At 39.2% G+C, this 11,065-nt stretch overlaps 1 protein-coding gene across 1 annotated transcript; it reads right to left on the bottom strand.

Moving 5' to 3' along the window:
- Positions 1-321: 321 nt before the first annotated feature.
- LOC117303118 (sodium/myo-inositol cotransporter 2-like) lies at positions 322-10,516 on the bottom strand. Its single transcript, XM_033787212.1, has 13 exons — positions 10,455-10,516; positions 9,876-9,980; positions 9,218-9,382; positions 8,089-8,194; positions 7,618-7,698; positions 5,732-5,949; positions 5,262-5,397; positions 4,744-4,851; positions 4,065-4,260; positions 3,197-3,365; positions 2,337-2,558; positions 1,585-1,855; positions 322-1,158 (listed from the first exon to the last, which is right to left on the bottom strand). Exons 1-13 carry the CDS (start codon positions 10,467-10,469, stop codon positions 926-928), a joined length of 2,025 nt encoding a protein of 674 aa, XP_033643103.1. The 5' UTR covers positions 10,470-10,516; the 3' UTR covers positions 322-925.
- Between the last annotated feature and the right edge of the window lie 549 nt (positions 10,517-11,065).

Raw genomic sequence — 11,065 nt, 5'->3', positions numbered from 1 at the left:
TAAACAAGTATGATTGAAGGCAGGGTATATTCTTGGTACACTTGTCAAAGCCCAGTGTTCTCACTAAGTATCCCAACAACATGCAGAAAATAACAAACCTGTTAAAACTTTGGCTCAATTGGTCATCGAAAATGATGCAAGAAAATAATGATACATCAACTAACTATCCTTGTTGATTAGAATTGTGTGCTTTCAGATGTGTGAAAAAAGCCTGAAGCCTTTTCCAGATTCAAATTTTGTGGGTGAAAATTTACCTCTTTCTTTAAAACTACATTTCTTCGAAGAGTGTTTTATAATACCAACAGCTCTCCAGTGCTCTTTACCAAGTAAGTTTTAATGCTCAATAATTGAGTAATTACCAAAGGTATACCATCCCGTTAAACAAAAATAAACAGACATGTAATAATCAGAAACTTAAATGAAATCTAAATGAGTTTATAAAGATTTAATTGTTTTCTTTTTTTAAATTAAAAGTAAATTGCGAAGCAAAGATTGCAAAGTAAAAATCAAAACTATAAAAAATGTACATTTTGTCTTTGTTTTTCTTCTTTTCTTTGTCAATCAACCTCTTGTTATTATAAAAACAATGAGAGACTGAAGGTATTCGAACTGTGCGCTTAAATATTTAAAATGTAATACTGGTGGTTAAAATGACAGTGCAATTTTGTGGCTATGGCAGTTGGTTGAAATGACAAAATGAGAACATCACATTAAAGTCAAATTAACTCTAAAGGGCACAGGAGTCCACCCAACGCACTCAATGGGTTTAATACAATTGTAAGAGCTTGTGGGGTTTGACCTTAAGCCCAGAAACTGTAAAGAAAGACGGCAACAGAGAGTATGACGACCAAGAAGGTATTCAAGATGACCTTGTTAAGGCCCTTAAGCCCAGAAGCTTCTTACGCCTCTTACGCCCAGAAGCTTTTTATGCCCAGAAGCTGTACAGAAAGACGGCAACAGAGAGTATGACCACCAAGAAGGTATTCAAGATGACCTTGTCTCGTTTGGTCTGGTGGAGCTTGGACATCAGCTTACGCTCCACGAGCCTCCGTCTGGCCGCGGTCATCTTCTCCTCGGGGCTGTTGGTTGAGAAGCCGCAGAACCAGTTGTAGAACTTCCAGCAGAGGGAGTGACTGGTAGATGCTTCGGTGTCGGAACCTGCAGAATCGAAGGAGTAAAAGTTGGGGGTAGTTTGGAATTGTTTTAATATTTTGTTTTAACTTTCCGGTAATTAATTTGTGTATGTATGGGTTATAGGCCGTTCACATTTTAATTTGATTGTGTTAGCAAAAACAATTTACCACTATTTTTTTCCCCCAATTTTTTTAGAATTTTTTCCTCAGATAAACTGTTTTTTGGTGTGTTTTTTTCCCCTCATTTTATGCAAGTTTTCAGCCCCACCTTTCTAGTAGCTTAAGGCCTAGTCAGCTATTGATTGAGAGTAGTTCATCCAAACGCTGACTTTAGTGTGTTTTGGCATTTGCTACTTGTACTTACAAGGGAGAGCACCTAATGATATGAAACGTACACAGAATAAATCAATTTGTTCAAAAGCATGAATAAAGCTTAGATTTCCCCACTCACTTGATCTGCTGATTCTAACATCAACAGGAGCTGTCATATCATCATTCCCTGCCTCTAGGTATTTCTCAACATCCTTCCCATTCTGTGGATTCGCATCATACCCCTCATCGTCAATGGAAGAGCCCTCACTGCCTTTCTTAACCTCTATCACCTCCATGCTGAGGTTGTCTGTACCATTCCTGTCAAGGGGTGTTTTTCTACGCTTGTGCAAGTTGTTGATGTCCAGGCGTTCTTTGGTGTTGAAGCGGGTGTTGTAGGTCAGACGATAAAGCTATGGCGATAGAGAGATAGCAGTTCATCAAAAACACAAAAAGTGTAGAGTGAAAACTCTCAAACAAAGTGCTCTTAAATTGGAATGAAATGTTGCATTCTGTCATTACACAATCCATGTGAACAATACTCTTTGATGGAGAGAAGCAGTTTATGGTGTTTGCTGGACGATCTTGTGTCACTTCTTAACAAGATGAAATAGAGATCTCAAAATAAACAAATAGAACAAACGAAACCCAGCCACTTACATATTCTTTCGGTACTTTCCGCGTAGCATAGCTGATGCAAATCGCGACGATGCATGTGCTCTTAAATTGGAATGAAATGTTGCATTCTGTCATTACACAATCCATGTGAACAATACTCTTTGATGGATAGAAGCAGTTTATAGTGTTTGCTGGACGATCTTGTGTCACTTCTTAACAAGATGAAATAGAGATCTCAAAATAAACAAATAGAACAAACGAAACCCAGCCACTTACATATTCTTTCGGTACTTTCCGCGTAGCATAGCTGATGCAAATCGCGACGATGCATGTGATGCCGAATAAGAGCAGGGCGAAGTACATGTAGTGAAACTGGAGTTTCTGGACCACAAGGGGGCGCTCATCCATCATGCCACACGCTGGTTTCTCGTAGATGAAATCCAGGATCATACGCGTAATGCCAACGGCGAGTCCGCACATTAAGCCAGAGAAAGCACCCTGGTAGTGAAAAGGAGAAATAAGATTATTTACTTCCTAAAAGCTGGTGTTATTGGCTTAGCTCTTGTTTTTCAAACTCTTAAGTTCTCCTTGTAAATACTGTCTCGTAGCAAGCTTAGTGTTAAATTCAATTGGTAAAAATTTGTTTCAAAATTGAGATTCCACAGTCGATGATAGTAATTTGTTAAAGACAGTAGGCACTATTGGTCATTTTCAAAGACCAGTCTTCTCACTTGCTGTATCTCATCATATGCATGAAATAATAAACCTGTGAAAATTTGAGCTCAATCGGTCATCGAAGTTGCGAGATAATAATGAAAGAAAAAAACACCCTTGTCACACGAAGTTGTGTGCTTTCAGATGCTTGATTTCGAGACCTCAAATTCTAAATCTGAGGTCACAAAATCAAATTCCTGGAAAATTACTTCTTTCTCGAAAACTACGTTACTTCACAGGGAGCCGTTTCTCACAATGTTTTATAGTATCAACCTCTCCCCATTACTTGATACCAAGTAAGGTTTTATGCTAATAATTATTTTGAGCAATTACCAATAGTGTCCACTGCCTTTAACGCTTGACTAAGCGTGTAACTACCATATCAAATCTCTCTGTCCTTCCGAACTCCAAAATGCACTAACCTGTTCATTTATGCGTTCCCAAGCAATCCCCAACACAAAGACAGACGCAATCGGAGGGGATAGATAGGCCGAGATTTCTTGAATATACTGGAAGAGTTGCCCTCCCTGGGACTGCTGAACGACCGGAACCCAAAGAACACTGACACACACCAGCACCAAGACGAACACTCTGAGAAGTACAAAGACACCAAAATCAAAAGAATTTTTATTTGCAAGGGGGGACCTTAGCAAATTATTTTGACATACAGTTGTTCTCTAAAAACCTTTACTCTCTGGGTCCGCTGGCACTATCCTCCACTCTTAATTTCATTTCATTTGTTGTCAAGCCAAGGACTCTCAGTTCACTTAAGTTCCCCCGGCGTGATTCGAACCGAGTCCAAAAGAAGGAAGGCGATAATAAATCCAACTACGCCAATTTGACCCCTCAACAGCAACATGTTTGGATGTGTCAAGTGAGCCATCTTCACGGGAGAATCAACCACTATTGGATAGCAGAACTATGTTTTTGTAAAAATACCGAATTCTTTTTTCTCCTCTGACATAGGCCCCATTGAAAAAACAAAAACAAAAAAACGACCGACTGACCCTGTCGATTTTTTTGCCAAAAGTGCAATAAAAAGTTTTTTTTTTTTTAATACCGAATGTGGCACACGGGAGTTTCATCAAAATCACTCCAAGATTAGTTGGTGAACCACTTTGCTGCATAGAAAAGTTTAAATGCTTGACACAACACAAAGCCAAAACCAAGGTGCCCTCAAGATGGCGTGCACCTGGAACTATCTCTACAGAGTAAACAGGTGCCCTCAAGATGGCGTGCACCTGGACTTATCTCTACAGAGTAAACTTCTGAAGAATGTCTTTTGAGTACCTTCCAACAATCATAAGTTCAAGCTCTTTCTTCCGCCGTGTCTTCAAATCTAGACTCTTCATTTCCGCATCGCTGGGGAACTTTCTGAGATTCCTCCAGACATCCATTGTGAAGATGGTACTTCCGCTATTAAAGATGGAGGTTAATGAACTCATTAGAGCTGAGAGCATCACGGCTAGCATTAGTCCCTTCACACCTGAAGGAAGCAGAGTTGACTTGTTAAGAAATAAACCTACAATCTTGGCCAAAAAGCTTAGGCCATGTGTAACTAAACACAACCTCCCCTGGTTCCCCACTCAATGTTGTTAACCCTAGCTGGAGCGGAGACCGTGCATTGGCGGAGACCGCGCGGGGAGAGCCAACATTGACCAGGGGCGGGTGCCCAGCGAAATAGGGCCGGGATTGCATGAATATTTTTAGCATGACAAATTTATAAATAAAATACAGCATAAAAAAGAAGACGTTGACAAAATTAAGAATGTGCAGACACATTGAACAATTATTGCTTGCAGAGTTGGGCATAAAGAGAAGAAATAAGAAGTGAAATAATTCTCAAAATACGTAATACTATCAAAGTCTGCGTACTTCAAACCAAGTAAGAATTTGTTGCCTTTTATTTTAAGAGTGATTACCATAAAGTATACCTTTATTTAAAGATAGAAACAAATTCAAGACTTACCTATGGGCAGGATCTTCATGACCAATAAGGGATACGCCAAATTGGAGCATCCTGCTGCATTGTTGCATGCAGCCAGGCAAACGTCGGGATCAACACAAGCTACGACGTCTACATACCAAAATGGATGAGAGGAAGAAAAGCAACAAAACTTCTTTCATGGAGGGCCATCTTGGTTTTTCTTCCATTCAAATCAATGTAGCCAAATAAGGGCTGGAAGGAGAATTAGGCTGGTCTAATATATCGTTAAATTGACCTGACCTGGGCCAAATGTCATAGAACTGCTTATACCCCAAAAGTAGTTAAGCTTACCAGAATAAGGTTACCAACCAAACAACCAGGTCACATGTACAAGTTGTGACTGGTGTCCTGCTTATTTATGTTTAGTAGACAACTGTTAAGCAATATTTTCTGCTTAGAAATTGGGCACAGGTTCACTACAAAACAATATGAAAAATATGGTGAAAAATATGCTGAATATTTAGTTTGCCAATTTTTTATCGGAGTTTGTTTGAACTTACCTGGATAAAGAACACGACTGATCATGCCAGGCATGACGATGAGGAACATTGGCGATATCTTCAGGACACCAGCCATCAGGGTACCGCCCTGACCATGTGACAGGTTCTTGGCCGCCAGGGCTCTCTGTACAATTACCTAAAGAAGATAGTAGATTTAAAGTATTTTTAAGTATTAAAGCAAATGTATATCCAATAAAATCAGGCATTGATGGAAAGACTATTGTTACTGATACTTATAACTTAAACCGTTCACTTGAATGTAAAATTAACCCACTAGTTTTGTCATCATACCTGATCAGTTGCCCAGTACCACAGTGAAGCAATAAATTGTCCAAATATGAATCCTGGCCAAGGCAGTTCATCGTCAGAGGGCTCCCTCAGTAGACTGAGGGAATCGTTGGGAGCCTTCCAATACCTACACTCTACAATAACCACTCCTCTAAAGTTAACCCACTAGTTTGTCACCATACCTGATCAGTGGCCCAGTACCACAGTGAAGCAATAGATTGTCCAAATATGAATCCCGGCCAAGGTAGCTCATCGTCTGAAGGCTCCCTCAGCAAACTGAAGGAATCATTGGGAGCCTTCCCACAGTCGTTACTAGGGTCCAGCTTGGAGATGTTGGCATAGGCCAATGGAGATAGGAACTTCTCCTTCATTTCAGAGTAACCTCCTACCTCGATGAAACCTAGAGTTTGGAGTTTGGAGTTTGGAGGAGACAACATTTGTTTATTTTTCTTAAGGTCAGGGCACTGTACTTTTTGTTGTGCTCTTGCATCTAGGAATGCACTACCTCCATTTTTAAAGGGGGGGGGGGGGTAATTCATGGGGTTTTTCAATGCTAAATTAAAGACTCACTTGTTTACTGATGTTGTGTTCCCCCTTAAGGGTGAGAGTGTCTACTTTTTTACAATGTTTTAATCTTTTTGCAGCCTCAGTATGTAGTTGGTACATTTTTAAAATTATTAAAGCTGCATTGTATACATTTTGATGTAGAGTTCATTATTTGTGTGTTGATGTACTTTTTCATGAAAATATTTTTACTTACACTTTCAAACATCTAATTTGTGTCTTCAAAACATGCCAAAAACGAGACCTGACGTTCTTGTTTGGTGACATTGATTTGAACGGGTGAACAAGATGGCTGCCCTATGATGGTTTATTGTGGGTCATTCTCCAGTGCAGGAAAAGTGAACCAATGATGAACTGGTGCATCATGATCAGCCCAGGGGCCAATTTCATGGCTCTGCTTACCGTAAGCAAGGAATCGGCGCTTACGGAAGCAGGGAATTATGTGCTTACGGCAAGCGTATTTCACAGGTTAGCTGTGAATTTTGGCTTCTGCGCGTGCGTACTCCACGTTACTAGGCATTCTACGCTTACAAGGCTAGCGCAGAAATTTGGCGCTTGCACGTAAGCGGGGAAACATGATCGTAAGCACAGAATTCTGCGGTAAGCAGAGCCCTGAAATTGGGCCCAGCTGGCCACACCCTACTAAGAAAGTTTCTAAAATATTAATATTTTCTGGCTGATTTTGTGTGTATATTTTGCCGAGTGTACATTGGCCTTGCATAAAGAAAATAAACATTTAAACCTTGTTGATAACAATATCTAGGACTGGCCTTCACTTCTGATAGATCAAAGTCCACATTTTAATCTGTTCACTTTAACAACCTCAACAAATATCACTATTCAATGATGTCATGATAGCTGCAAGGGTAAACACTAATAAACCATAGTAAATATCTCATTATCTGGTAACCTTTAGCAAGAGGCTTTTGACAACTGCATTTCTATGGCGTCTAACACCTCCAAAAGAAAGTCTCTAAGCGCTCAGAGGAACCAAATGAATAATTAAGTATAAGATAATTTGAATAGATGTGTTTTGAGAAGAAACTTTATATTATACCACTTTGTATTAGAAAGATGTTGTTTTATTTGCTTTACATTTGCACTAATTAATTTACACTTTTTACTTCTGGGGATCCTACTTTGCATTATATGGTCTGATGTATAATAGCTGTTACTAAGAAGAACCAGTTATTTACTCTAGTTACTGTAATTCAGTTGGTTTTCTATTTCAGGGATAAACTGAACTTGTTTTAATAGATGTTAAATTTTGCATCGGGGATAAAGAATATTAATTTTTGTTTTTACCCATACACCGATGTGTGTTAGCACTGTATACTCAGTACTTTCCCGAGTCCTGTGAAAAAATATCACAGGCATATTACTCGGGTGGGATTCAAACCCACGACCCTTGCAATTCTAGAGCAGTGTCTTACCAACTAGACTACCTAGGTTGCCCGGTAGCTAGAGGCGGTTTTAATAAAGCAAGGTATGAATAATAACTTACTCATGATACACAGCACCGTTGCTCCTATTAGCATTATAACAGCTTGAAGGGTATCGGTGAAAATAACTGCAGCTAGTCCACCTACAGGATAAGAATGAATAATTATAAATTATTGGTTTTGAAGAGTCTTCAAGTGGCTAGGTATTCACATCAAACTGCTACAGAAAAGTGATGCAGTTAGGTCAGTTTGGCGATCTCCTCCCTTCCTTTCACCTCTTTGGAACTGATTTGATTCCTATCCTGAGCCATGCTATATCTGGGTCGACCCCGGTGTGTGACGTTTTTTTTTCCAGGACGAATGTGTGCAGATAATTACCCACGTTCGTCCTGGAAAAAAACAACCGCCACACACCGGGCATGACACAGGGAAGCTAAACGAACGCACCCATTATGTGGACTCACTTTGACTAACTTTAATTCACTTTTTTAAAACAATTTTATGTTCAGAAATGTGCAATTTCTTTCACCAACCTGTCACTGTGTACAATGCAGTTATAGCCAGGAGAGATAGAATAGCCACATAAAGATTCCAATGTAAGGCCTGCTCAATGAACAGTGCTCCTGAGTAGAGATCAACCTGCACAAATAATTAAGAACAAAAATTGTGAAATTTTAATGGTGTAAACTGTGAAAAAAACTGTGAAAGAAAGAACAAAACAGCAGACTTGCTAAGTAAAAACTCTGTAACATTAATCTTTAAAAACATCTTTTACATCTGCAAAAGGTGTAGAGACTTTTGCAATAAAAAGCAAACTCTTTCAAAAAAAGGACATTTTTAAAATAGTGAGAAAACTGAAATATGAATGAATGTTCACATTCGAGAGCTGCAATCCTGGTATGCTTCGTTTTTGAAAGGGCAAAGGCACCAAGGCATTTTCTTCCTGGTAAAGGGAACCCTATGAGGAAATTGTAAATTTCTACCAAAGGATTTCAATCGGCACTTTAATGCATTTCAATGGAGGCAACCTTCAGTATCAGGCCTGGGATAGGGGTGTAGTCATACAATGGAGTAGGCCCTAGTCCTCACTCTGTGATCATCACTTACCGAGATCTTAGTGAAGATGTAGAGTGCTAGAGAGGGTACAGATGTTATACATCTGGAATTCCTCTTACCACCAAAGAGGTGGGGTTATGAGAAGGAGGGGGTCTGAAGCCCCTATTGGACAACCCACCAAAACATTGTCGGAAAGAGCAGTCATCCAACAGAGTAGGCCCTAAATTGTCACTTACCGAGATCTTAGTGAAGATGTAGAGTGCTAGAGAGGGTACAGATGTTATACATCTGGAATTCCTCTTACCACCAAAGAGGTGGGGTTATGAGAAGGAGGGGGTCTGAAGCCCCTATTGGACAACCCACCAAAACATTGTCGGAAAGAGCAGTCATCCAACAGAGTAGGCCCTAAATTGTCACTTACCGAGATCTTAGTGAAGATGTAGAGTGCTAGAGAGGGTACAGATGTTATACATCTGGAATTCCTCTTACCACCAAAGAGGTGGGGTTATGAGAAGGAGGGGGTCTGAAGCCCCTATTGGACAACCCACCAAATTATTGTTGGAAAGAGCAGTCATCCAACAGAGTAGGCCCTAAATTGTCACTTACCGAGATCTTAGTGAAGATGTAGAGTGCTAGTGAGAGGAGGGATATGTACATCTGGATCCTCTTGCCACCAAACCTCTTCTGGAGATAGTCTGGCATTGTAAAGATCCCTCCAGCTAAGTAGACAGGTAGAAATATCCATCCTAGTAACTGGACTATCACCAACGCCTGATGGAAATAAGAAAAAAAAATGTTGTATTGAATAATTGTATTTAGATGTTGTATGGCTGTTAAAATAAAAAGCAAGAGTTAGTTCCAAAAAATCAAAATCTACACAGCTAATGTCAATATGCCTACAGTCTTAGTGTAAACCAAATAATACATTGGTACCTCACCATGCAATGCCTCAAAACTAATATTCTTTTGTAGTTCTATACAATTTTGAATCTTGTTTTATTTCTTTTCAGTAAGTGATCTTCAACTCTAAATTTTGTTTTATTTGGGTGACAAATCAGAAAATAAAATAGGACTTTATATTCAATTTACTTGTTTATTGTCTGTATGAGAACAATTACAGAGACATGAAGACAAATTTCACAATTACAAATTCAAACAGGCCTTTCTGTTGTTTGTATTTGGTAACACGCCACACAATATTAAGAAAGTCTGGAGGGGGGAAAAGTTAACATAATACGGGTGAAATAATATAATTATTGTTTACGTTGAGTTCGAATGCAGCCACTGCAATACCAGAGGTAGCTCCAGAACCAGCTAGTCCTATGAAATGTTCACTGCCGATGTTACTTGCAAATAGCGATGCCCCAACCTTCAGAATAGAGATTAATAAAATAAAGTTAGGACAACCAGTAAAACTGAAACCCCTACAAGAACTTGTATGTCAACATTGGTTTGGGACCAGAATTTTGTTCAATAGACATGAATCCAAATGAAAATAAAAACCCAGTTTAACATAAATTATAGGCCTACCGGTGTAATATGATTTTTAATACAAATACAAAAAGAAGATATAAGTTTTATATCATTGATACTTTGCTTTATACTCAACCAAATTCGAAAATATTTTTGTTTGTACTAAAAGCCAACATTTTGGTACAAATTTGTTTTATCCAGCGAGGCAATGTTATTCAAAATGAAAAAATACATAAGGTTGGTGTAAATTAATTGATTTGTTTAGACTGGGGTAGGTTTTAGTGCAGTGAGTTTATTCGTATTTGGATTTTTAAAAATGTTAACAATTTTTTTTTAAATTGCTGGATAGACACCTGTGGTCTGTACTCACCGGAAACCACAACATCGATCCCCCAGCGAGAAAATAACCCTGTGCACTGCCTCTATTCGACCTAAACATGGACTGTTGGAGAACAAAATAATACAAATTAAACCACAAGACAGACTGCAATAAAAGGTTTGGCTTCTGTGTTATTAAAGTTGTTTGTCTTGGTCAAGAAGATCTAGTACTTTCATTTGGGCGTTCCTAGGCCACCAAGAATATTCACACAATGACCAATTAGCAAAGAGCAAAACGCCCACCGGTTTGCAACCAATTAATTCTGGCCAATAAGATTCCGTTAAAATCACGTGAAGACAAACTCTTTGTTGAACACGTGACTGGCATTACGGAACTCTCAAGTTTGCACAAAACTATAAACCCTTATTGAAACCTAAAGAGGGGTTGAACAACTGTTCTACGTACAAGAAGTTGAGAATAGTGTTCATTCTTTGTTGACAAACAATAGAGGCTAGTTGTGAACAGTTCCTTATACCAGTTTGAGTTGAGTTTGGTAACCGATAAAGCCTGGATTGAATCAGTCGATGTTGGGTCCGCCGCGCCCTATACTGTGTATACTGGGGTGTCGGTCTCACCAAGCAATTAAAGAGAGGGGCGCGCGG

This window comes from Asterias rubens, chromosome 19 (genome assembly GCF_902459465.1).
Source record: "Asterias rubens chromosome 19, eAstRub1.3, whole genome shotgun sequence".
Lineage (NCBI taxonomy): Eukaryota > Metazoa > Echinodermata > Asteroidea > Forcipulatida > Asteriidae > Asterias > Asterias rubens.
This window is presented reverse-complemented; position numbering and strand designations above follow the sequence as displayed.

Bases quoted from the DNA above. Each gene is read 5' to 3' on its own strand.
- LOC117303118 (XM_033787212.1), bottom strand. The intron at 7,699-8,088 runs GTTGGTGAAAGA...CTTATCCTGTAG, and splicing joins TGCATTGTACACAGTGACAG to GTGGACTAGCTGCAGTTATT. The intron at 5,398-5,731 runs GTATGGTGACAA...TATCTTCTTTAG, and splicing joins GGTACTGGGCCACTGATCAG to GTAATTGTACAGAGAGCCCT.